Raw genomic sequence first — 26,558 nt, forward strand, 5'->3', positions numbered from 1 at the left:
TTTGAATTCCCAATGTAATTTTCTCAGGTCACATTACATTTGAAATTTGTTCTTTTTCTTTAGCTGCTAAAAAGAAATGCTTCATCCCGCCTTGGAGCTGGAGTTGGGGATGCAGCTGATGTTCAGGTATGTTTGCAGCCTAATGCATGTCAATATCATGTTCAATTGCCCGATTTCCTGCTTCCTATCATCTTATAATTCCTATCAATTTATAATTCCTATAATATGACTCATCTGTGACCAGAACGTAGAAGTTCCTGGTAAGCTTTACTAGGCAAAAGCAGAGGAATTGATAACAAAGTAATTCACTATTCTTTTTCCAAATTTCCCCTACTCCCCGCAGAATGATCTGTTGTCTTCCCTTTTGTTTCTAAATGAAACAATACTTTGTGTGCTGCTTTCCTATTTTATGCTGTTGCTCTCTACATTATATACTTTGATTCTTATAGATTTAAGTGTCAAGACAAAAGCTTTTCCTCCAGCATTATTATGCTTCCAAGCCTATTGGCGTATTTGCAGAAGGGGTTTGGGATTATGCCACCCGGGGTAACAGGAGTTCGCCAAAGTGTCCAAGAATTGAGGGCAGAAAGATCGTTCCTCACCTTCCCCCACCCATGTACCCAGGGTAGGATAATCAATGGGCAGTTGGCTGGTTCCATCCAGAACTACTAAGTGCTGGAGGATCTCAGCGGGTCAGGTAACATCTATGGAGGAAATGCACTGTTTAGGTATGTTACAAAACCTACCTGAATCGTGGTTGAGAATCTGCCCCACCCCGTGTGTGTGATTTTGGCGCTGTTTAGAGGGGCGGGTTTAAAACGCGATTTTTACTAGGCTGTTGCAATCGAAAATGTTCAGCCTAGTAAATCATTAACAGAAAATTGCTGAAAGACCCCGTCGCAAAAGGTATTATTAGTTTTTATGGCCTTGTAAAATAGTTATAGTAGTTTAAAAATCACTCTCTAAACCCGCGACCTCTCGCAGCCCCAGGGTTTTATAAAGCAAACAATTAAAGGTATGTACCTTATTTTTACATTAAAAGGGGCTTCTTAAGAACCCTGTATATAAAGTTTTCTATAGCGAGTAGCTCATTTTGGGCTCTTTATATCCCGCTGTATTTTTCTGGGCATTTGAGGGCACAAATCTAGCGCAATGTGAACGTTCTAAACCAGCGCATTCACAGGATCCCACTAGAAAGCCGATTTAAAATGGACTTTAATTTACAGCAATTGAACACTAAATTCCTTCCATTTGACCAATAAATTGATGTAAATGAGATTTAAAAATCATGTTTTATTGTGAATTATTTGTGAATATTATTTGGACACTTAGGCTATTTAAAAATGTTAATCATTTATTAAGAAATGGATAGATGTTTAGATCCAGTAATTGAAGTAATTATATGCTTTAATTTCAGGTCATCCAAGTAAGATTATTTTATATTTGCTTCAGAATGGTTCAATCTATGATAACTGAACATTTCATTCAGTTCTCTTAATTTTTAAGAAGGTTATGGGCTTTTGACTGTCCATGATCACAGCTTTTTTGTTATGTCCATAGAAAATCAATAGGGAACAAGATGCTAATTTCCTAGTATGAAAATGGCCATAACTTTTTTATTACTTGAGATATGAAAGTGAATTGGGTGTCAAATTAAACTTATTTTTATGCTTTATCTGATGGGATAAATTGCAGACTTGATTTTTTAAATCTCAACATTTTGTAACATTGCTACACTGTTGTACTGAGGAAAATACAGGGTATTTTTAACACCCCCTGTGCCCCCACTGTTGTTGACAGTACCTAAGTTTGGGTCAGATTAGGAATAAAAATGAGCATTTCACATTTTGCTTTTCTTTCATCCTTGAGGGTGGATGGGCCACTTTTTCCCGAGGAACTGTTGTAATAAGCTGCTTATTTTCTCTGGTTCAAAGACCAAAAAAGGTATCTTTCTCATTGGAGTTGGGAAGATGACATAAGATAGCTACAAAGGGACATAGATAGGTTAAGCCAGTGAGCAAAGTTCCAACAAATGCAGTACACTGGAAAAATGTGAAATTGCCTATTTTGGCAGGAAACATTGAAAACTATCTCAGTGTGTGAGTTTGCAAATCTCTGAGATGAGGATGGATTTGTGTGTTCTAATGAAGATATGAAAAAGGGGTGCAGTTATAGTAGAAACGGTAACATTTACTGTTGGGGAAATTGTCGACAAAATTAACAGGGTTATAGGTTGTTCAAGGCATTGGGGAAGGCATATCTGCAGTATGATGTATTAGTATCGAGTAAAGGAAGTTGATGTCTGAGATAAGGATAGAAGAGGAGTGAATTATGGATCTAGAGGAAGGAATATAGGTGGAAGGGGACGGGGCGAGGGTTGGGGGTGGGGGTGGTAGAAATGGACATATCCAGGAGAGGAACAGGGAAGAAGGGGAAATGTAAAAGAGGGGTTGTTTATAGGTTAGGGACTTAAAATGACCATTCATACTGTTAGGTTGTAAGCTATGCAAGTGGAATATCAGGTGCTGTTTCTCCAATTTGTGTGTGGTCATTATGTATCCGCTGTACAAGACGCTGGTGAGTCCACATTTAGAGTATTGTATTCAGTTTTGGTTACCTTGCTATAGAAAATATGCTATTATGCTGGGAAAAATGCAGAGATTTTCAAGGCATTTGCCAGGACTTGAAGATCTGAGCTATTGGGAGAGAAGGGTAGACTAGGACTTTATTCCTTGGAGTGCAGGAGGCTGAGGGATGATCTTATAGAGATGTATAAAATCATGAGGTGAATAGATAAGGTGAGTCTTTTTCCTAGGATAAGGGAATCAAGAACTAGAGGGCATAATATTAAAATGAGAGGGAAAGTTTAATTGGAACAGGGGCATCTTTTTCACAGAGATGGTGGTGGGTATATGGAACAAGCTACCAGGAAATAGTTGAGGCAGGTACAATGACACCATTTAAAAGACGGTACACAAAAAAGCTGGAGAAACTCAGCGGGTGCAGCAGCATCTATGGAGCAAAGGAAATAGGCAACGTTTCGGGCCGAAACCCTTCTTCAGACCCATTTAAAAGACATTTGGATGGGTACGTGGATAGGAAAAATAATTGAGGGACATGGGTCAAACACAGTCAAAAGACCTAGCTTGGATGGGACATCTTGGTCAACCTGTCGCTGTATAACTTCATGATTAGTAGACCACACTTTGCTACTCCGAGGATCCATTCACAGGAACTTCACTGTGCTGTTTCAGTTTCTTTGCATTTATCACAGCTGGTTATATTTCTGTTACGCTATTTAAGTACAAATTAAAATGGCTCTTTTATATGAACACTGTAGCAATGTTCTCAGGATGTTCCACTATAATTCAGAGCATGCTTATTACTTTTTTTTTAAATAATAAGTGTTTTGATTGTTTTGAAAATAAACTTTAATTTATGAAGTTCAAGTTTCTATTTACAACAAATGAAATTATTAACCAGTTCTGGTAATGGTTTCTGTTTTTTAAGTGCAGGTTTAATGTTGCATGCACTAATTTGATGTGAGTTTTAATTTTGGAACTCTGGTCCCTCATTAATGACTCCATTGGTATGTTTAATACAGGCTCATCCTTTCTTCAGACATACAAACTGGGAGGATCTTTTAGCTCGTAGAGTTGAACCGCCCTTCAAGCCATTTCTGGTAAGTGTAATGGCGTTTTCCTCAGCACTTTTTATGCTTCCCGATTATTGACATACAAGGTGCATATTTAAAGAAGAGCAATGTCCTGCTTCGTGATCATCTTGAAACTATACTGCAAATGGCGGTTGACAGGGGCATTTGGGGCCGATGGTAGATTGCACCAGGGTTGTGCACCAACCAGTGAATAGTCATTGGGGCAGAGAACCTCTATTGTACTCCTCCCCAGTGCAGGGTACTAGGATTAATTACTGTCCATGCGTTATCATAGAGCAAACTCTGTAGAGGGCAAGCATTGTACTTGCGCTCTTCCTGGGCTGTTGGGTTAGCTACCTAAAAGCTCCACGTGGTTCTTTGGGTTTTGAGGAGTTTACTTTTATTAAAAAGAAAAGTTGATAAAAAGTCTGTGCCGCAGATCATGACCTCAGGATGTCTCATGTAATTCGTAGCAAGAAAAATCACTTGAGCTTGATCATTTGTGGAAGCAAGGCAGAGAAAATTGCATATAGTCCCATGAAAAACCTAAATTATGACGGGTAATCAGTTACTATTGCTAGTTGAATGATGAATATTATCCAGGCCCGTGCAGTGTTTTTTCGAGCATGCTGAGAGATTGTTTTGTCCAGATGAATGAACAGTCACGATGAAAACTTATCTGAAAGATGGAACTGCAACACATTTCTCTCAAAGACAAAAAGACTTGCAATTCATCAATCTGGAATGCCCAAAGCATTTCGCAGCCAATATGATTTTGATATGTAATTGCCATTATAGTGTAGGAATCAATTTGCAAGCTCACAGAAACTGGAAATTATTAAAGGGCTGATTTGACAGTTTTGAGTTGGTAGATAAATGTTTTAGAGGACCCAGTTACCAACGTTTTTACGAGCATTGGTCTTTGTTGAGCTCTGTTTTCAAAGCAGTTAATTTGATAAAATGCTGGCCCTCAATGTGGATATTGGAATTGTAGACTTGGTCTAGCACAGGAAGAACCTTGTTCATTCCATATTAGCTTTTTATTGAAGCAAAACCAGTAAAGCAGACCATAGGAATAGTAAGTAACAATAGGCCATTTATTCTTTCATCCTTTTCCTGTATGAACCCAATATCTCTTGTTACCTTTAGTGTCTAATGTACTCGGTGGCTCAACCTTCACAGCACTCTTGGGTAGAGATATCCAATAATTCATTACCCACAGGCTGAAGGCACTTTTTTCCTTCGGTTTTAACTTTGAGTGTGACCTCTTGCTCTTCACATCTCTTCATGGCATCTGTCCTGTAAAGTCATGAGCACACCCTTTATTATTAGAAATTTGAGCATATAGACCCAGTCTGCTTAATCTCACTTCATATGAAAAACCAGCCACCCCCAGGAATCAGTTAAGTAAACCTTCACTGCGCACCTGCTATATCCTTCCTTGGGTGGGGAGGCTGACCTTAAAATAGTATCTCCAATGTGATCTCACCAGGATCTACATGATAAAAACAAAAATAGACACAAAAAGCTGGAGTAACTCAACGGGACTGGAGAGAAGGAATGGGTGACGTTTCGAGTCGAGACCCTTCTTCAGACTGAAAGTCACAAGAAAGATATAGACTGAAGAAGGGTCTCGACCCGAAAAGTCACCTATTCCTTCGCTTCTGCCTCACCCACTGTTTCTCCAGCATTTTTGTCTACCTTGGAAAGATATAGACGGTGGTAGAGAGATAAAGAACAATGAATGAAAGCTATGCAAAAAACTAACGATGATAAAGGAAACAGGCCATTGTTAGCTGTTTGTTGGGTAAAAACAAGAAGTTGGTGCGACTTGAGTGGTGGAGGAGGGATAGAGAGAGAGGGGGAATGCCACGGTTACTTGAAGTTAGAGAAATCAATATTCATACCACAGGGCTGTAAGCTGCCCAAGTGAAATATCAGATGCTGTTCTTCCAATTTGCGTTTAGCCTTACTCTGACCATGGAGGAGACCTAGGACAGAAAGGTCAGTGTGGGAATGGGAAGGAGAATTCCCGTGTTTAGCAACTGGGAGATCAGGTAGGTTCAGGCGGACTGAATGAAGGTGTTCAGTGAAAAAATCGTCCAGTCTACGTATGGTCTTGCCGATGTTTAAGAGCTCACATCTTGGACAACGGATACAGTAGATGAGATTGGAGGAGGTGCAAGTGAATCTCTGCCTAACTTGAAAGTACTGTCGGGGTCTCTGGACAGAGTCGAAGGAGGAGGTATAGGGACAGGTGTTGCATCTTCTGCAGTTTATGGGGAAGATACCTGGGGAGGGGGTGGGTGGTTTGGGTGGGAAGGGATGAGTTTACCAGGGAGTTGCAGAGGGAACGGTCTTTGCGGAAGGAGGAAAGGGGTGAAGATGGGAAGATGTGACTAGTGTTAGGATCCAGTTTGCCCTGATCCTTGTGTTCTTGTCCTCTGCAATAAAGGGAGGGATAGCATTTGCCTTTCTAATTGCTGCATCTACACATGAACTGTGATTTATGTTCTTGGCCACCGAAGCACTGAGACCACAAAAACCTTGCAAATGGTCACTATTCAAAATAAATTCAGTGATTCTCTTATTGTACCAAAGTGGATGATGCTACTACTGCCATTTTGTATTCCACCTGCCATTTCCATGTGCATTCACTTTGTCTGCCTGCATTCTCCTGAAGCCCTTCTGTATACTCCTTACAGTTCACATTGCCACCCACTTTATCAGCTGCAAATTTGTGTGTTTGCTGTTGATCCTTCATCAAAATGATTGATATAAATGTGAGCACCCCTTTGGTGAGAGCTCCCAACATAAAAATGACCTATGTACTTCTATGTGTGTTAATTTATCCTTAATCCATGCCAATATGTTATCTATATTTCTTATGTAAATTAGCAATAAACCCACTTGTGAATGTATTGAAGGCCTTCTGAAATTCACGTACACCACAACAGCTGGTTTGCCATTAACTGTTCTGCTATTTATAAACTTGAGAAGCTCTGACAGATTTGCTTTTTTGTTTCTTGAATTCAAGTTGACTGCTCAATCATGCTAGTTTCCAAATTCCTTGTTACATAAGATAAGTAGGAGCAAGAATAGATCGGCGACATAAGAAATAGCAGATGTTGGAATCTTGAACAAAACACAAGGTGTTGGGAGGGACTGATTAGGTCAGGAGGCATCTGGAGGGAATGGACAGGCTGTTTGTTTAACAGGAGAAGGCCACTTTGCCCCTCAAGCCAACATTGTTGAGCAGCTCAATATACGAAATCTGTATCTCAGGACATTTTGTTTCGCCTTTTGGGAAGCCGCATTCCCCAGATCTTTTCTTTAAAATGCTTTCAAATCTTAAGAGGTAGAAAGAATCCCTAATATTTTAATATTTCGTAATTTGGCGGGTTTGAATTGAGGTGGAACTGAGTGCACACAGACCTGTCACTTTAACTAACCAATGACTATGAGTAGGTTGTGTACTGCGCTGACTTTTTTTTTACTATTTAACACAGACAACTACAAATAATTGTTAGTATTATGTGCTTGGGTTAGAGCAGCCTTGTGAATGATCCGTCTATCTATGTATACCATCTTGTTGCATAAATTAACTTGGGGCACACTTTGGAACAAAAAAACAAATAATATCTGACGTATCAGCAAAGCTCCTCCGTTGTACACTCTTGAATCTTACATTATCTCACTTTCCATCCGCTTCATTGTGAATTCTATTATTTCCACCATTTAACAGCATCCCTTCCAGGCTTTCTCATTGGTCTTCTGTTGACAGGTCAGCGTAAATTAAAACTGCATGATTGGAGTGCTGCCTGCTGATGGTGGAATAATAGAGAAGTATTGCAGGGTGGCACAGCTGGTAGAACTAGTGCTGCACAGCGCCAGAGACCTGGGTTCAATCCTGACTTTGGATGCTGTGTGGAGTGTGTGTGTCTCTCTGTGACAGCATACGTTTCCATGTGACGTGCGACTTGATAGGTTAATTGGCCTCCTTAAATTGCCCCTTGGGCGAGTTTGGGGGGGGGAATTGATAACAATATAGTGAGAATAAAGTTGGATTGGATTAGTGAAGCATTGGTGTAAATGGTGGTTGATGGTCAGCGTGGGCTCTGTGGGCCAAAGGGCCTGTTTCCATGCTGTATCTCTCTTAATTCATGTATCTGAGAGCTTGGTTTTCTCCTACCCTTGAAACACACCTGTTAGATTTCCTTTGTGTATTCCACTGCTTCTAAGAGGAGCATTGGGTTTTGCGAAAGTTCCCACAAAATAAACATGCAAACTGGCCGCAACGTCGTACTTCAAAATTGTTGGGGAGTTTTTGCACCAATGTAATTGTTTAACTAGGCTCTATAAACAAAATACTTTTTAAATTCATAATTGTGCTGAGTGTCGAGAAAAGATGAATGTGAAGACAAAACATGGGACGATCCTCGGGATTAGTCATTCAGATGCAGATAAATCTTGCTTTTTTTATCTTCAGCAATCAGATGATGATGTCAGTCAGTTTGATTCAAAGTTCACACGGCAAACACCTGTTGACAGCCCTGATGACTCGACCCTCAGCGAAAGTGCCAATCAAGTCTTCCTGGTAAGTCTGTCTGATATTCCACGAGTTGTGTTGAAAATGTGCTGCGAAAGCTGGTAATCTGAGATAACAGTGAGTACCAGAAACATTCAGCACTGGGGCAGCTGGTGAGGAAATAGAAACTATTTCCCCTCCTACAGATATTGCCAGACTGAGTATTTCCAGTATTTTCTCCTTTTATACTATGTCTTTATTCTTTTCTGAAGTCATTATTTGTAACTACGGGTAATTTCTAGATGATTAGAAACATTAGGTGCGTGTCTAATAATCCACTTAATGGAAAATCATGTTATTAAAACAATTCTGTAAAAGGGAGGGTTAGTGGCAAGAGTTTCATTGCCGCAATAACAAAATTATTTTTTGTGCAGGATTTTCAAAACTAAAGCTGAGTAATGAGTTTATTTACTGCAAGATTTAAAAAAAAGACATGCTATCTTACATTGATTAATGAAGTATTGTTGCACAGGTATCAATAGAAGCGATTGGTTGTCAATTTCCAAAGTAATTCATACATGGCTTCATGAGGTGAAACTGGTAGCCTTTGTTCTTGAGACAATGATATCTGATGATCACCGAGGGGAGGTTACATGCAAATAGGACATTTCTTTCCAAGACAGTTTATTTTTTTATCATTTTCCAAAGTAACTCTTTCACCTTCAGCAGTGAAACTGGCAGCTAGTGCCTGATAAGTGTGATGCTAATTTCTGTTTGCAATTATATTATAATCAATTCACCCTACATAATACACATAATGTTCCCTAATTCATCAATAATCATATTATTGATTATTATTGCAGAACTACCTATGCTGTTTTATTTCATGCTGATCAAGTTGAGTGATCGTCATGCTGGTCTGGGCCATGATGTACAATTGAGGAAAACCTCTTGGGTGTGTAACAAGTAAATAATGACTTGAGTAAGGGTGTTTTAATGGAGTTTGGTGAACTCGGGATGGGAAAAAGTGGTCACCTGGAACATGATACAGGCTATTTGCCCCATTTGTGTTGTCATTGGTGCAATGTATCTCCACAATAACACTGACCACCCTACACTCTGGTCTGGCACTGACAATTTTTGCTGATTCATCTTAAATAATAATTTCATAACCAGAAAATGCTGAAAATATCATCTCAGGCATCATCAGTGGAGAAGGGGATAGTTACCATTTTGGATTAGTCTTTCTTCAGAAGAGGAGAGTGTTTCTTGAAGTTATTTACTTGTATGCACCCAAGAGATTTCCTAGTCGAGACAGTACAAACCTGAGTTAAGGTACATTTGGGGAGACACGGTTGAAGTAGACCAAGGGTTCCCAACCTGCGGTAAAATTACCCCCGGGGGTAAATTTGTTGATTCTGGAACTTAAAATAATAATATTAAAAACAGTATTTTAAAATTTCCCCTTTGTCAATTGCTTTATTATGGTAGAAGTGTAAACTCAAATTACTGAACAAAACAGGGTGGAGGTAAATTTACTTTTAAAACGTTGCCTGGGGTAAACAGGACGAAAAGGTTGGGAACCCCTGAAGTAGACAATACTACCCTGCCTCCGAAGGAAGGAAGAGTTTGATAAAGAGAATTGGGATTACAGAGTTAGTTCTGAGATGTAGGAACCTTTTGGGATATTTTCCTTTGGCATTTAAGGAACATATTGTGAGAAATAAGGAGAAAGATTCAGAGTTGATCTTCCTATGAAATCTGACACAATGCCCTTAATGGAAAGTGCAGGCGTCTTGTCTGAGACAAGATTACATGCGCTTGTGATTACCACCGTCTGTCACTTTACACTGCCTCTATTAGCGTGAATAATTTCATGAACAATGTATCAGAGAGCAATGGTTGCTTGTGAAACTGCAATCTGGCAAAAAAGGTTGAAAATACCATCACCATTTGTTTTTCTGTTTCAGGGATTCACCTATGTGGCTCCATCAGTACTGGAAAGCGTTAAGGAAAAATTCTCATTTGAGCCAAAAATCCGTTCACCTCGCAGGTTTATTGGCAGCCCTAGGACTCCGGTGAGGTAATTCCATAATCTCTATCTTCTGTCTAAGAACAGAGGAAGTTAAAAAAAAAAATACCAGCCTGGCTCTGACTAGCTAGCCCTCTAATGTTTGGCCAATTAACAAGACCATGGCAGATCTTCTCCATCAATGTTTTTCTGCCTTATCCTCGAATCCTGTAATATCCTGAAATCCGACTATCTTATTTTGAATGTAATCAATAAATGATCCTCCACAGCTTCCGAACATAGAATTATCCCAAAGATTTACCATCCTTTTAAGTGACTACATTTCTCTTTTGCACATTCCCAAATAATTTAACCCCAAGCTATGAGACTGTGACCCCCTAGTTACAAGCGCTCATCAAGGAGAAACAGCTTCACATCACTGCTCTGTCAAACTTACTGAGAATTTTGCATGTTTTAATATTTGTTTTAATATTATTTCTCATTCTTTTAATCTTTGCAGAATAGTGGTCTTGTCTCCTCTCACATCTTCACAAAAGCAATACCCCTCTCTCTCATCCATATTGCCCTCAGTTCCCATCTAACCCATGTATCGGACAACTCCACACTTGTGACATATTCCCATAAGAATTTCAATCCTCGGTGAACTGGATATGTTTGTAGAATTCAAACCCAGAAGTTAGAAATCTATGCACTAAATGTTAGAAGTACACAGCAGATCAAACCAGGATGAAGAACAGATTTTGATTGAAATTACTTAAAAATCGCAGCAAAAAAGTACCCAATCCTTGTGCATCTATCAATATCCCTGGAGATATGCTGGTGAAATAGGCAGTGGAAGTAAAATGCAAAGAAGTATGAAGTGATTCATGGAGATAAAATAATCATGGGAATTTTATTCTACATATAGATAGACTGGATGACTCAAATTACCTGATGGAGAGATGGAGGACAGATTGATGGAAATTTTTCTTGAGATACTGATTAGGAAAACCAGGATATAGGACCATGTGGAAAATTTTGCGGAGTTTGCACATTTTCCCTGTGTCTGTGAGCTTCCTACGGGAGCTCTGTTTCAAAATTGTTATAGAAAAAGATAGGACAGGTCCACAGGTTAAGGTCCTAAATAGGGGCAAGGCCAATTTTGGAGGCATTAGGCAGGAACTAAGAGTTTGACCTGGTGAGACTGTTTGCAGGTAGAGAGATATCTGGCAAATTTGAGACTTCTAAAGATGCAGTAGGAAGTGTTTAGGGACAGAGTATTCCTTTAGGGTGCAGGATCAAGACTGGCAAGTTTGGGAAACCTTGGTTGACAAAAGATGTTGAGGCTCTGATCAGAAAAAAAGGAAGTATGCATCGGGTCAGGATCAAGGGAATCCCTCATCGACTGTAAGAAGTGTAGGAGTACACGAGGGAAATTGGAAGGGCAAAAAGAGGGCAAGGGATGGATCTGGCAACAAGGTAAAGGAAAATCCAAATATGTATATTAAGAGTAAAAGGGTGATAAGGGAGAGAATAGGTTCCTTTAAAGATCAGCATGGCCATTTATGTGTGGAGCCACATGAAATGGATGAGATTTTTAATTAACATATCTCATCAGTTTTTACTTGGAGGCAAATTGAGTGATGTCTTGGACCATATAGAAATTATTGGCAGACTTAAAGTACATTTGGGTAGATAAATCCTCAGAATCTGACCAAGTGCACCCTTGGACATTGTGGGAAACAGGGAAGACATTGCAGAGATTTTTGCATCATCATTAACCACAGGTGAGGTTCCGGAAGACTGGAGGTTGGCAAATGTTGCACCATTCTTTAAGGGGCTGCTAGGAGAACCCAGAGAGCCTGACATTGAAAATGTATTTACTTATTTTTTTAAAGATGGAAATGAACCACAATTCATGGAAATGACGGTGAACCTACTGGATTCTTCTTAAGAACTCAGTTTGTTCATAAATAGACAGTAGGCTTCCAATAATTAACCAGGCTGAATGGTTGAGGTTGGAATTCATGTTTATGTTCAAGATTGGACTAGACCGATTAATGGAAAAGGTGGGTTAAAGGTGTCCAACACTAGTACCTTGCTAAATGAAGACACAACTGCTAGAATGTTGAACAAAAAAACAATGTTGGAGGAACTAAGCGGGTCAGACGGCATCAGTCTGAAGAAGGGCCCCGACCTGAAATGTCGCCTGCCCATTCACTCCACAGATGACCCACTGAGTGTCTCCAGCACTTTGTACTTGCTCAGTTTCCATGTTTTGTGCATTTCCACATGACAAAGTACAGAGTGTAATCCAAAATTATCTTGAATTTTGTGTCAGTTCTGCTTTTTTCTCTTTCTTCCGCTTATATTGGTGATACTTTATTTCACATGAATCATAATTTTTTTTAGGTTTTTTTGTTTGGCTGGAGAGAGGTCACCTTGTGTGCGAGTTGCCTCAAATGTGGGTCCTCTTTTAAGCAGGTTTGTACAGAATGTTAAAAGATGCTGGATGGTTTCCCACCATGTATGTTTTGAACATTCTTAGATTAGCTCAAAGCAGATTGGTCTCTATGAATAGTCCACTTCACACCTCTTTGTTTTGCAGCCCGATCAAGTTTTCTTCTGCCGACTGCTGGAGTCGGGGATCCGGCATGGAACCGCCCAGAGGTCGTGGGTCATCGGACTACCCCATGGACGTTGGGATGGAACAGATGGACGTAACCGTTAGTGGAGAGGCATCTGCTCCACTGCCGATCCGGAATCCCATGGGCGTGAGTTCTGTGCCTTTCAAAAAGCAAACGTATCCCGTGCCCCCGAACAGACCAGCACACCTCCGCATGAACCTATGACGACAGCTGAACAGGGAAAGAAAATAGAACACCGATTGAAAACTGTGGATGCAAGCACTAACCGAGTATACACGGGAGAGTGTAATTGGGGATGGTACCAAATCTCCCCACCTTTCTCCCCCTTCAGCCCTTTACGAAAAATGTCCACGGAAGTCTCGGTTCAGATCCGATATACAATGAAAACATACATCACTGACCGGAAAAAAAAGGGAGATTAAAATAATTGGTAGGATGGTGAACATCTTTGCGAGATTGACGCCCCATGTGGTGATTCACCTCTTGAGATTCTGCACTTGACATTAACAGAAAACGCCCGTGGCTCATCATTGTAAATGGTGTTGAAGAAATCTTCCTGCTTTAGGTGCCTGATGAACACAGTATTACCAAAAGCAGAGTTGCTGCACAGCTTTGCCTACACCTCTCAATCAAACTGAAGCGTGTGTCCAGAGGGTGAGGTTGGGTTCCAAGAATGCCCGGTGTGTCTGCACTCGGATGTAAAGGATTGCACCGTGTCATACCGTTAGAAGAGCTCAAAATCTCAGATGCTAGGACCAGCGTTATAATACATTTGAGCCCACGTAAATGCAGTTTATGGAGAGAGATCATGGATTAAAATATCTAAATACCACGCTGCTGTGCGTGCATGTTGATACAATTGCATTAACTCTTTGGTGCATTCAAGTCTTAAAAGCCTACGTTTGCTTTGTCCAGACTTAATGTTTGAAGAGGTTTAAAGTTTACCACATTATCTGCCTTTTTGCCTACTGCAATTATACTCTTAAGAGTTCTCTGTAATCACAGTACTGGAATAGATTTATTTTGAAATAACACAATCCCGCCTGCTGAGTATGTCACCATATAGGTGATGGTGTGCGATAAGCACTTTAAACTCTGGCCAACATAAATTTATCGCTCATTGTGACAGAAAATCCCTATTTAAATCCTCTTTATGTGCCCTCTTAAATTTCTCCTTTCTGCATCTCCTTCAAAATGCATTCACATGTTGGTGTCAAAATAATCCGAGGCCCTAAAGGTGATGTTTCGCCAGCCCACTGAATGAGGTGAGTGTAAGGAAGGCAAGGTGAAAGAAAAGTAAACCTTGTCGGCCTAATGCAAATTTTCCCTTGGGTTCAAGTATATCTGAGTCTGAAACTGACAATTAGCACTTTCCAAGGAATCATGGTGCTGAACAGTACACTGCATTCTTTCCTCCGTTATGTCACTTGACAAATATTTGCTCAAAATCCGCCATGCGGTGATCTAGGCCTCCAGGTCCGATCAGTGTGAAGTGTAAGCGTGTGCTCAATCTTGTTTTCTTTATAAACTGCTTTTTCTCTGTTTCTACACTTGAAATTGGTTGAGCCATAGGATACAAGCCATAAATGCCTTTACGCATGCAAAGGCAGTCTGGCATGCATTTGGCCTTTTTGAGTACAAAACGATATGAGAGCTTAAATCCAAGTTTAAAAGTGGCTGATACACATATAGCTCTTAAAGAGACATGAAAAGGCAGTTACAGAGCTATTTGTTTCACTGATTTGATTCTCATTGAATTTCTAAATACTTTGCCAATTCTTGTTCTTTGGGCCTGTGTGCTGTGTCTTTAGATATTATATTTTATTTTTGCTACTTCAATCTAGATTTTTTTATCACAGGTTTATAAATCTTCACCTAATTCTTCTCCAAGTAATTACGTCATAATTTCACCCTTTTCCATTCCATTACGGGTCATCACTTCGCCCTTTCCCAATCTGTTACGGGTCTTCACCTTGCCCTTTCACAGTCCATCTTAGCTAGAGTGAAGATGCACAATGAACCTTGTTTGAGTACATTTTACCTTTTATGTTTTCAAGTAGAAAATCGAGGCAAACCAAACGGCCTCACTATCAGCAAAGGTCGTCAGCTTGAAGCACGAGAAATGGTAGCAAGAAAGCAACAAAGAAAGACTGGCTTCAGTGTGTTAATTCCTGAAATTCAGATTAAGGTAGTTGACTGTTAGCTCCATCTCTCCCCACACCCCACTTTGTTGAGCATCATAGTGCAAGATATTATTTCCATTGTTTTTAAAAATTCATGCTTCAAATAGTATCAAGCCAGATTGGCTTGTTTAATTTTTGAGTAAAATCTTGGTTGACAATGGCACATGATTCAGGAGAACATGCGAAAACCTGTGGGTCTTGTAGTGCACCAGGAGCACCATTTTCAGTTCTCTGATTTGTGAAAACTGAGTTTATTTCCTTCATTGGACGTGCTAATTCGGAGTTAATTCTGATCATTTATGGCAAAAAGTGGGAAACTTTGGAATCAAATCTTATAACATGCAGACTTGCTGCACGATTTTGTGAGACTGAGCAAATCTCCCAGTCGGTCGTCAATACTGAAACAGGCCACCTAGCTAATTGAGGCTGGCAATGTACCCAATCAATGGCAGACTCAAACCAGTCAAATACTTTTTTTGATTGGTTTCAGAAATGCTAAAATTGCTTTCTATTTCCTGGTGCCTCTGTGAATGGTAGGCTACAGCAAGCATTGTCAATGTTTGAAATTGGCTATGTTCCCAATGTGTTGAACAAAAATAAATTTTGTAAGTCTTTTGAAAGGTGTTCAAGATGAAATATAGATAAATCATTTCATAATTTACTGCAGTCACCCAATTCCTTTTCTGTTGAGTTGGAATGTGGAAATACTTCAGCTGGCAAGGGTGATTGGTCTTGGAGTGAAGCATCAGTTCCTTCGTGGCAACATGACATGCCACAGTTCCTTTCTGAGCAGAGAATCATGGTGCGAACCTATGTCCCGACTGTACCAGACTGAGATTGAACACTGTCAGCCAGTAAAACACCTCATTCTAATATCATGCGAGAGTTTGATGGAGAAATTTTAACAAGTTTCCTGAACCAAAAAACATTTGAAATTTATAAGTCCTATAGCTAACCATTTTAGTCAGAGAATATTGTCACGGAAGAGTAGTTTTACTGTTTATCCAAAAGGTAGGTTGGTTGATTATTTTTTGGTAAAATAATCTGTTATATTAATGTTTATATTTTAAGTTCACAACAGCCCAACTACCTCCCGCTTTATTATACGCCCTTTTTAATGGGGACTACAGACATTTGTGCTAAACTCTGATGCTTGTTCTAGTTAAATAGAAAGTATCAAAGAAGGATAAAGACCAGCACCTTTGAATTCATAGTTGTTATTATTCACGAAGCACAAAGTACTGGGGCTGTTGGATTTTGAGCAAATCCAGTTCATTTTACGCTGAGGATCATGGGATTTAAAAAAGCTTTGTGAATTGCCTTCCAGGACTAATTCCCCCCCCCCCCCCCCCCCCCCCCCCCCCCCCCCCCCCCCCCCCCCCCCCCCCCCCCCCCCCCCCCCCCCCCCCCCCCCCCCCCCCCCCCCCCCCCCCCCCCCCCCCCCCCCCCCCCCCCCCCCCCCCCCCCCCCCCCCCCCCCCCCCCCCCGTTTTGAGTAACACAATGAGCTTGAGTTAGAGCAGTCCATTAGCCTACAGTTGCTCAATGCACAAATAACTTTTATTTATACATTTCAAAATAAGATTACAATCAATGACATAAAGTACTTCAAAATTGTTCCAAAAAAAAATGACAGGTTGCAATTCTAAGTAATTTTGAAATTGATTTTTGAGAGAACTGAAAATGGGTCATACTTTTTATGGAAATGTTATTGAAGGAGAATAATGTTCTGGTTTGCTTGGCTGTATTGTTAAAGTACAATTCAATGTCCAATCTCATTTTCGTGCAAGAAAAATTAAAAAGGGTTAATTGGATTGGATCATGCACTTGCTGGTAAATGGATTACAAATGTCTTTAGCACCCCAATATTCGATAGGACAAGGCTGTGATGCTGAAGTTAAAAGGTTGAGAGAACATCGGTTCAGCATCCTTTATTGCTTGTCCTATGCTTTCAGACACTTGTTGATGGTTTCCAACAATATTCTACCAGATTGGCAAGCATTCATTTACCCACCACGTAACTGGAAAAGTGTAAGGAATAAAAGTATGTGCCCTGTGGCAGCACATGGTTACATTTTGCTGTACTTCAGTACTGCTTCATAGATATCGTACAGTGACTGTAGAAAATAGCAATTAAGCATTGAATTACTTTTAATTCTGCAGTCAATCTTTTGTATATTGCATTCTGCAATCATGTGAAGGCTGTTTTTCAAAATTGTGACTGCAACACCAAACATTTTTAAATGAGCTTTGTTGCTCTTAAATAAAACATCCAGCATCTCCAAAGAATTGTACTGAACTTTCAATATAAAATTCTTAAGCTCTTTAACATCCAGGAAAACAATCATAAATTATATTCTAAAATTCAAAAAGGCTTAAAGTCTGGCGGTTAATTCAGCTCTCTTCAGAGGTTTTAAGCCTTTTTGTTCATGACATTTCCATCTATTTTTTCTTTCTCTATATGTTCTCTATAATTTGGCGCACCTAACTTAAATAAGGGGGAAATATTGGAAAGAGGAAGAGGAAAGTGAAGAATGTTACATATATAGATTTATTGTAAAGGTTAGATTTTGAAGGCCTGCAGACTACAATGTTGTTTTAAACAAGGAATTTTCTTGATTTCATGCACTGTTTTCCCTTATTTTGTAATTAATTTGCATCAGTATCCGCTCCCCTCCTGGGATGACACAGCGACAATGGCCACTTAGTTGAAGATAAACTATCCTCTTGGGAACACTGGGTTAATGAGAGCTGCTCCTACATGGAAAGTTTCGAATTTTGTGTGAGTAAAACGTTCACCAATTGAGGTTGGGAAAGAGGTCTTGGCGTTGTCAAGTTTCCATCCTCTCTTTCCTCTCTCCTCCACAAGACCACATTGCCTCCTCCATCCAACAGTGATGGTGTTTCTGACTCAGGCCATCCTATATTGGGGAAGGGATGAATTTCAATGAAAATGAAGGTGGTAGACATTTCAGTGGTAGCTGTAGTCATGGTAGGCTCTTTGGGAAGGTGATAGATCAAACTATGCAAATCCTCCCCCCCCCCCCCCCCCCCCCCCCCCCCTATTTTTTGTAAATAAAACAAAATGGATTTGCCTAATTGTTTAATAATCTTTGCAAATTAGGCATTGTATTTTAACAGATTTATGAAAGTTTCTTGTCAATCCTTATTTTTGTATGATCTATTTGAATCTTCCTTGCAGCCAAAGTGGCTGGTTGATTTGACTAATAGAATAGAAACATTTTATAAAGTGCTTCCTTTTCCCCTCTCCCCTCAAGCCTTTCTGTTGTAGATTTATTAGTTACTTTGTAATTCTGTAGGTCGTATGTATTTGTGGGGGAAGAGGAGAAATATCAGTTTGTTTATCAAAGCTTTTCAACTTTCATGAATGTGTAGTCTTTTTGGACTATTAAATTTATTTTTGTTTGTAAATGTAGCTGTTGAAACTGCCATTAATGTATATTTGAGTTTGTGAATCTGGTAAAGAGATGGAAATATGTGGATTTGTCTCATCGTTCTCAGCTGTCATGGATTTGGTTTTGCATTTGAGTGTTGAGCCAGTTTGGTGCGGGCTAGATCTCACGGAGACTGTAGAGACTGTTTTGGTATCATCCCCAACGGAAAGGTCTCGCCCACAATAGTTCACTGCTTCCTTCACGCTACTGCTTTATCATCATCTCAGTTTTCTCTGCTAAAGGTTAGTGTTTGAATCTTAAATCTGGGCTGGAAGAGCGGGTAATCTCACTCCAACATTGGGTAAGACCTCGTCTGGAGGTATTCATGTTATTTTAAAAACTGCCTTGTACCAACGCAGCAGTGTAATGTCACTTAACCAAATAGTTCATCTCTTTAGAGGTATATGAAGTTTAGGAAATGGTGTTTTTTTTTTTACTTCCAGAAAGAAATTATTGCTTGTTGCAACATGCAACACGTGCACGTATATTTCACCTCCAGTACTATTTGCTTAAATTATCATTTGTTTGATCTTCAAACACGCTCACTTTTAGATTGTTGCTTGCTTTCTCTAGGAAAACAAGTGGAGCCTGTACTTTTGCTGGGGTTGAGTTGGTCATCAGTTCATGCAAGGCTTGCCTAAACAGCAGTTTTATTGCCATTGGCAACCCAAACCAAACCAGCAACCACTCAGTTTCCGCAGATAACAGGACCCTGGGTTAGTTTGGATTTCACATTATTAATTGCTAGGTATATCTACAAGCATGATTACAAAATCAAGACATTGATTAATCTAATTCTTGATAGAAGATACTGAACTTTAGAAAAGTTGGTCTGTGCTTGAGATTTGCCCATACAGTGAATTAGTTATCTCAAACCTGCAGTCGGGCAAAAGATGAACGGTGGACCCTGGACTTCTCATCAAATTAAAGATGACCGAGCCAAGCCCTTAAAACCATTCATCCATAAATTGCTGATTGTATGATGCATACTAATGATGCAAGATTGATCCATTCCTGCCTATGCCCTTTTCTCACATGTTTGCAGGGCTTTGCATTAGCAACTCAGTCACTCTTTCATCAGGCAAGAACTTAGAAAATGAGTGTTGGCCTGCTGTTTTACTGTGGTGCGCATCATGGTTGAACATATGTTTATTGATACATCAAACTGAGGGTTACACCTCTTCATTTGTGCACTGCGCTTTCTCCTTTTGACAAAATCGGGTTAAACTAAATCAATACATGTGCACAGATGCACATCTGACACTTGCGCACCCCTGCCACTCTTTCACTTCCACTGCAACCCCACCCTTCTGCATACTCAGCACCAGGCCACAGTCTACTTTAAACCAATGAGCCACTAGACAGCTGAACGAGACACTCTTAATAATATTCAAGTTACTCATCGTCATCTTCTAAATAAATGTATGATGGGTGTCTTGTCTAAGCAGCATACACTTCCGCATCTGCTTCTAAATTGCTGGCTTAAACCACAATATATTCTTTTATACTAAAATGCTAATCCCCGTGAAAGAAAAGCTGCAAATGCTGGGAACATGAAGTTTTGAAAAATACACAAGGAAACTAGCAGATTGGCCATCTTTTAAAATGGACCGGCTTTCTGAGAAGCGTTAAGTTACTTTGTTTTACTTGTTTTTCTGTTCTGTGTCAACCAAAGGGAAAGCTGACTTTCTGTGCAGTGTTTGTTTTGCAATGTGCTTCCCCCCCCCCCCTTCAAACTAAGAAAACGTTTGCACTGGATTACTGCCATTTTGTACTGAAGTGGATGGCAGTTGGCATTACTCAAAGTGCTGGAGGAACTCAGTGGGTCAAGCAGCATCTCTGGTGGTCATGGATGGGTAATTTCTCCACCTGAAACATCACCTATCCATGTCCTTCAAAGATGCTGTCTGACCCATTGAATTACTCCAGGACTTTGGGTTCTACAGAAGATGCCAGTAGCTGCAATTCATTGTCTCTGCAAATTAGCATTACTGGTCTATGGGATGAACGTGGAAGTCGTGTGTGTGTGTACATGCAAACATCAGGGAATCCCTAACATTATCACAGACCTCACTCTTCACTGTTCACAGTTGAATTCATCATTCCCTGAGATGACCCTTTTTTAATCCTTACCATTATAGACATTGTGAAGCACACAATTATGAAGCTGTCTGAATCAAGTCACAAAAGCAGAATGTAGACTTAAAGATGGTAGAATATTGAATCACCAGAGTGGACACTAATTCTTAGCTTTAACATTAGCAGCAAGTTTAGAAAAATATTTTTGTAATTTTTAATAATAGGACTGTAGTCATCTAAGTTTTCAGCTTGGTGTGGCAAGATTGTAACAGATACAAGTGTCGAACAGGTTTTGCCCATCATTTGGAACTTTGCATCAATTTAAATTGGCATTGGCTGGTTTTGTCCCAACAGAGGGAAGATTTGGTTTGGAAAGCCGTGTTGCTCGTGGATGCCAATACCAATGTGCTGTTCCTGCTTATGCTATTAATTTGGTTATCGTTATTTGCGTTTGGCATGTTAGAAATTGGTGCAATTTGGGCAACAAATACACATATCAGGACATTTTCCCATTGGTGTGGATGGTTATTGATGTAAATAGAGGCTGGTTGAATGTGGTAGTACTTTCTGAATATATTACATTGCGATGGCCAGCTCTCAATTTATTGAAGTCAGTTAACGAGTCATTACATTTTCTTTCTCCAGCCAGCCCCCTTTCGAACCCCCTCATCTATGGACCCCAAATACCAAAAGAGGTTCTTTGTTTTATGACTATCTGTAAAGTTATCCAGCAGGCGGATGCATATGTCAAATATTAATCATTTTAATGATATCGGTGAAAATTATAGCACCCAACAGTAAATATCCCTGGTAATGTGAAAGAATTCTAGACACAGTCAGATCTTTCACCAGCTGTTGGGAGGACTTTTCCTGAATTTATTTTAGTGCATCTCGAACACCAGGGAATTGGATTCTGTTTAAAGTACGACCTGTGCTAACTCGGACCTTGATGTAAATTCTGGTGCCACAATTAAAGGAATTGAACTAAGAGAAAATTGGTGCAGTGATCACTACTGCTAGACCTTATGCATTATGTATAACTTGGAATATTCTCTGCTACTCTAATGAATGGTGCTTGCTGAGGAGACAGTTTGAAACTTTCTATCATGTTCAGTCGGAGTTTCAAGCATCCATTATGCATCTGATTAGATCCATCTTTATTTGCATGGACAATCCTGTTAGTTACAATTGGCTGTGTAGAACAAAGAGTAACAAGACTCATTTTGCCCCAGTCCTTCATTCCAACAAGAGGAAAATAGCACAAATATCTCACTTTATCACTTGAAAGATGTGTGAACATTTTACCTGTTCTTGGGTGACCTTTGGTTCTGAGATCAGTATTTTGGCATGGTGCTTTTACTGCTGGAGAATCTTGCCTCATTATTTTGAGAGAACTACACTGTTGCCTGAGTAAAAATGGTGTGAAGCTGCATTTTTTTCTCCTTGCTAATTATCTTGTACTTATTCAGCTTTATTATTGAAATCAAATTGGTCAATGAATGAAGAGCTGTAAAATCCCATTAAAAGGCAAATTTGAATGAACACTGTTGTCTGCTTGGAATTCATATGAAAAAAGCGTGCAATTATGGTAATTGGTGATATGACAGTTATATCACCAGTAGTACAATTACTTTCATATTTGCACCACTTGTAGTTACAGTTTGTGTTTATGTCCCATTTACTGTAGAGTTAAGCCATACTGATGAATACATTAGGAATATTGCAAAATTACAAGTATTGCTTAAGGCAGCTTGAGTAAACTGATTTGAAGTATATTCTTGTCTTACCCCCAAGTCATTCCCACACTGCATGTGTAATGTTTTTAAGTATTATTTTAAAATGTTAAATTCATCTTGCATGTCTGGTTTTAATTTTTGTTTATAGCTACAGGTGGTGAGAGATGTAAAGGGAGCTTGTTCTGTGAATGCAAAGCAAGTGAATCGATGAACACGGGGCTGAATGAACAAGAAGAGGCGATGCCTCCTTGTTGCCGGCTTCATCTGTGTCATTGAGGGGAGGCTGCAGGCAATGCCTTGGTTATCTTGCAAGATGGCAATTGTGTGGAAGGGTTATTAGACTTTAACGTGACGGAAACAAACCATGGGTCTAACCAGCAATCCACTCAACTGCTTGTTGTGGGCATGTTACGGCAGAGATCTGGGAGGTGTTTGCAGTTATGATCAATGACCTGGAAACAACATGGAGAAAAGACAGCACTGCAGAGGGTAATGTGAAAGAAAATCCTTTGTATGTTGCATGTTAGCGAGGCCAGAATTAAACATTTTATTGTGTTAAAAGCACATGAACGGCAAGATAATCTTGCTCAAATACTTTGAGCAGTTAGGATAAAGAGATGTTTCCCCCCCCCCCCCCCCCCAAAAAAAATAAATAGACGTTGCACCTGATCTTACAATTCCATTTTCCAAACTGGCAAGATTCCTATTGCTGTTTGGTGAAATAAAATCCCTGACGATAACATATTTAATGAATTGGCGCAACATGTTGACGTGAATGTGACCATGTGGTCTAAAAGCGGTAAATGACAGTGCCAACTTGACACTACTGCTGATAGTTAAAACGTGATTTTATTTTGTGCATGGTTAAAATTTGCCTCAGACCTTTTAATAGAAATCAGATTTTTCTGGAGGTGACGGTCAGTAAGCTGGTGATAAATTGGACTTTTATTAATGGCTTAATTTTGTTTGACTTCAAACTTGAGTTATGGGGGGGTTGAGTTGGTTTAGGGCTACAGATGGGCAGTTTTAGTTTAGTAGCCATTGGATGAGTGTAACTGAAATACAGTGCCCTCCATAATGTTTGGGACAAAGACCCGTCATTTATTTATTTGCCTCTGTACTCCACAATTTGAGATTTGTAATAGAAAAAAATCACATGTGGTTAAAGTACACAATGTCAGATTTTAATAAAGGCCATTTTGATACATTTTGGTTTCACCATGTAGAAATTACAGCAATGTTTATACATAGTACTCCCGATTTCAGGGCACCATAATGTTTGGGACACAAGGCTTCATAGGTTTTTGTAATTGCTCAGGTATGTTTGAATGCCTCTTTAACACAGGTATAAGAGAGCTCTCAGCACCTAGTCTTTCTTCCAATCTTTCCATCACCTTTGGAAACGTTTATTGCTGCTTATCAACATAAGGACAAGTTGTGCCAATGAAAGTCAAATAAGCCATTATGACACTGAGAAACAAGAATAAAACTGTTAGAGATATTAGCCAAACCTTAGGCTTACCAAAATCAACTGGGACATCATTAAGAAGAAAGAGAGCACTGGTAAGCTTAGTAATCGCAAAGGGACTGAGGCCAGGGAAGACCTCCACAGCTGATGACAGAAGAATTCTCTATAATAAAGAAAAATCCCCAAACACCTGTCTGATAGATCAGAAACACTCTTCAGGGGTCAGATTTGGATTTGTCAATGGCCACTGTCCACAGAAGACTTCATGAACAGAAATACAGAGGCTACACTGCATGATGCAAACCACTGGTTAGCCGGAAAAATAGGATGGCCAGGTTACAGTTTGCCACAAAGTACTTAAAAGAGCAACTACAGTTCTGGAAAAAGGTCTTGTGGACAGATGAGACGAAGATTACCTTATACAGTATCAGAGTGATGGCAAGAGCACAGTATGGAGGAGAGAAGGAACTGCCCAAGATCCAAAGCGTACCACCTTATCTGTGAAACACGGTGGTGGGGGTGTTGTGGCCTGGGCATGTATGGCTGCTGAAGGTACTGGCACACTTATCTTCATTGATGATACAACTGCTGATGGTAGCATAATGAATTCTTAAGTGTATAGACACATCCTATCTGCTCAAATTCAAACAAATGCCTCAAAGCTCATTGACCTGGCAGAGCATCACCAGAGAAGACACCCAGCAACTGGTGATGTCCATGAATCGCAGACTTCAAGCAGTCATTGCATGCAAAGGATATGCTACAAAATACTAAATATGACTACTTTCATGTACATGATATTGCTGTGTCCTAAACATTATGGTGCCCTGAAATGGGGGGTGGGATTATGTATAAACACTACCGTAATTTCTACACGGTGAAACCAAAATTTATTAAAATGGCCTTTAACCACATGTAATTTTTTGTATTACAAATCTCAAATTGTGAGGGTACAGAGGCAAATAAATAAATGATGGGTCTTTGTCCCAAACATTATGGAGGGCATTGTATGTCCTCATTCTTTGCAATATTAGGGAAATTATCCTAATATCCAAATTCAACATAAGGATTGGAGACCTTTATGGTGTCATGTGGTCAATTTGTTGGCTTCCTAGAAAATGTTGCAGTTTTATGACTCAACCAATAGGTTTGTGTAATATCAGTTGTGGGGATAGTTACTGGAAGCTTTTGTGATGGCACTGTGACTGGGCGCTTAAACTGAGTTGGCATTAATTTGTGATGAGAAGTTCAACTGACTGATAATGAGGCTGAAAATAACATGGAGAGAAGGGCAGCAAAAATCACCCACATAAATTTCCAGAAGACATTGTATAAGCTTCTGTACATTAAATTATCTGGAAAGGTTAAAAGCGCGTGTAAGGAGAGAGAATCCTCAAATACATTGACCAGTTCGGAAAAATAAAAGTTTCCAAAGTAAAATGGCCTTGGTATTTCACTGTGTCTTTTATTTCCGACTTCCATGAATAGCTATAGTACAGTTTCAACCCAGTAACTTCACCGCATGAGTCTAGCAAAGTGCTAAACAGAGAGGTCAGTGTGGGAAGGGGAATTGAGATCAGAACTGCCAAAGCCCATAAGGTCATCCATCTATTCTAGAACTATAACTTTGTTTTTTGCGCACCACAGATATTGCCTATTAGACTAATAAATTTCCAGCATTTACTTTTTTAGATTTCCTACAATTGTTCTGTTCTGAATCTCAATGTTCCAACTTTCTCATCTCAAACGGTGAACACCAAAAGCTATTGTTAACTGGTCTCCACTCTAAACCATCAAACCCCCACACCCTGCAATTTAAAACTACCTGATGAAGGATCCTGACCTGAGGTGTCAACTGTTATTTCCCTCCACAGATGCTACCTGGCATGCTGAGTTCCTCCTTTTGCTTCTGATGCAAGGTCTTTGACCAGAAACATTGTCTATTGCTCTATCCAAACACTGATGTATCTGTGTTTCTGACATTTTCTGGGTTATCTTTTTAGATTTCCAGTGACTGCAGATATTTTGCTTCAATTACTGTTTCTGAAATGCTGCTTCTGAAATGATATCATTTGAGGAACATTTGGGTTTGTTGGAACTAAACCTATTTATTCATTCTAGAATTGTAGGTCCATTGTAAAGCATAATAATAGAGAGCTTTGTTCCATTTATCAAAACACTCCTGGTATGCTAATTTGCAAATTAATATGGTTAAATTCTTAATGGCAGAAATTTTTGTTCTATGGAATATAACAAATAGAAATCATTTGACTAAAACTTCATGGCATGTGGAACTAGGGAATTAATGATATACTAGATAAGACTCGTGTTTATTTAAAACGTTGGTGTTTGCGGTAAGCCGTGACCTTGAATGCTACAGAAAAGATGTGACAAGCCAAGTAGATTCAAAATGTACTTATCTAGCCATAGTATAATAACATTTAATCTTCTAGCTCTGAAGAATGTGAAGACAAGCCGGCATGAATTCCACCAAAAAGTCTGGGGATTTTCTGTCTCAAAACAGTATATTTGCTTAAGGTAAAGATTGGTACAATTGATGATTTTAAGAGCAGATTTTCTGCTATACACTGTATAACTTTTTTTCCTAAATATTTGAAATTAATGCATCTGATTGGAAAAGCATAAACTATAATTTGGTAGTGTAATTTGACCTGGTACTGTATTATGGATTTGTTCCATTTTGCTCAAAGGTTTTCCAAGTTTCTCCAAATAAATGACATTTCAGTCGGTCAATAAATGATTAAAGTGCTTTGTAGATCAATATCCAGGATAGAA

At 39.5% G+C, this 26,558-nt stretch overlaps 2 protein-coding genes across 3 annotated transcripts in view; one reads left to right on the forward strand and one right to left on the reverse strand.

Moving 5' to 3' along the window:
• LOC129710580 (ribosomal protein S6 kinase beta-1-like) overlaps positions 1-22,100 on the forward strand; it is a 63,891-nt gene extending 41,791 nt beyond the window's left edge. The window contains exons 11-16 of one of the 2 annotated variants that reach the window (XM_055657692.1): positions 64-126; positions 3,605-3,682; positions 8,145-8,252; positions 10,154-10,266; positions 12,607-12,678; positions 12,803-22,100. In XM_055657692.1, the coding sequence (XP_055513667.1) occupies positions 64-126; positions 3,605-3,682; positions 8,145-8,252; positions 10,154-10,266; positions 12,607-12,678; positions 12,803-13,046 (678 nt within the window). In that variant the 3' untranslated portion in view covers positions 13,047-22,100. The remainder of the gene's footprint in view (positions 1-63; positions 127-3,604; positions 3,683-8,144; positions 8,253-10,153; positions 10,267-12,606; positions 12,679-12,802) is intronic. The other variant, XM_055657693.1, reaches the window with a different exon arrangement.
• rnft1 (ring finger protein, transmembrane 1) overlaps positions 12,918-26,558 on the reverse strand; it is a 44,769-nt gene continuing 31,128 nt past the window's right edge. The window contains exon 9 of the mRNA XM_055657696.1: positions 12,918-13,052. Coding sequence (XP_055513671.1) covers positions 13,041-13,052 — 12 coding nt within the window. The 3' untranslated portion in view covers positions 12,918-13,040. The remainder of the gene's footprint in view (positions 13,053-26,558) is intronic.

The sequence above is a fragment of the Leucoraja erinacea genome, chromosome 28 (assembly GCF_028641065.1).
Source record: "Leucoraja erinacea ecotype New England chromosome 28, Leri_hhj_1, whole genome shotgun sequence".
NCBI classification, from domain to species: domain Eukaryota; kingdom Metazoa; phylum Chordata; class Chondrichthyes; order Rajiformes; family Rajidae; genus Leucoraja; species Leucoraja erinaceus.